Raw genomic sequence first — 926 nt, 5'->3', positions numbered from 1 at the left:
ATGACTGCGTTGGCTGGGTCGGTACCAGGATGATGCGACCCACGCTGGCCCAGAACTACCCACGCAGCGGATTCCCGCTGGAAGGTAACGACACTACACTGGTGTTTAGTTCTCTGCAGGGAAAATGATTCAAACCAAACGAACCATTACATGACACGACCTGTAGGTTAGTCACTATTCAATTCAATTCACCTTTATTTATATAGCGTCTATTACAACCGAAGTTGTCTCTATAGGATCTTTCCAGACCAGAGACCAGAACATGACCCCTGAGCAATTATTACATAAACATAACATAAACAATGGTAGGTAAAAACTCCCCTATTGGGAGAAAAACCTGAAGCCAAACAAACAACAAACTATATAGACAACTGGACCGACATAATTTTGAAAAAGAGCTGTTGGAATAATTAATTGCTGTGCAGAGTTTGGCAACTTGTAGCAAATGTGTCTTCAGGTTAATATCAGAATCAGAATCAGCTTTATTGGCCAAGTTTGAACATTGCCCGACAAGGAATTTGACTCCGGTTATTTCGCTCACTATACCCAGATTTAAAAGTAGCAACAGTAAATAACAAATGTACAGTAAATAAACAATGTGGAACTTATTAACATATATACAATTAAAAAAGTGAAAGGTGCAGCAGTAGACATGGTAATGATAGCTTTTTCAACAATGGCAAAACAAGGGCTGCTGGTCATTTCTGTTAGGATAATTAGGACCTTGCATACAATTTTAAATAATTTAGTGAAGCATTCATTGTCAGCTGATCAGTGACTGTTTATGGAGGCAGTTAAACATGTTTTTTTATTATTACTGCACTGATTCAGTCAGTTTTATGAAGTGTCTCGTCCCTGCTGACTCGTCCCCCCCCATGTTCTGGTGCAACAGTGTCGACCCCTCTGGGTCAAGGCCGAGTCAACCA

General features: G+C 40.3%; 1 protein-coding gene across 1 annotated transcript in view; it reads left to right on the top strand.

The window, feature by feature from the left end:
- Positions 1-926, top strand: part of pax3b (paired box 3b) — a 27,084-nt gene continuing 26,158 nt past the window's right edge. Inside the window, 3 exon segments of the mRNA XM_061718768.1 lie at positions 1-22; positions 25-84; positions 893-926. The exon segment at positions 893-926 is cut by the window's right edge and continues 202 nt beyond it. Of these exon segments, the coding sequence (XP_061574752.1) occupies positions 1-22; positions 25-84; positions 893-926 (116 nt within the window).

Source organism: Cololabis saira, chromosome 4, assembly GCF_033807715.1.
Source record: "Cololabis saira isolate AMF1-May2022 chromosome 4, fColSai1.1, whole genome shotgun sequence".
NCBI classification, from domain to species: domain Eukaryota; kingdom Metazoa; phylum Chordata; class Actinopteri; order Beloniformes; family Belonidae; genus Cololabis; species Cololabis saira.
Note: the sequence above shows the minus strand (reverse complement) of the source record. Positions and strands in the feature narration are given on the sequence as shown.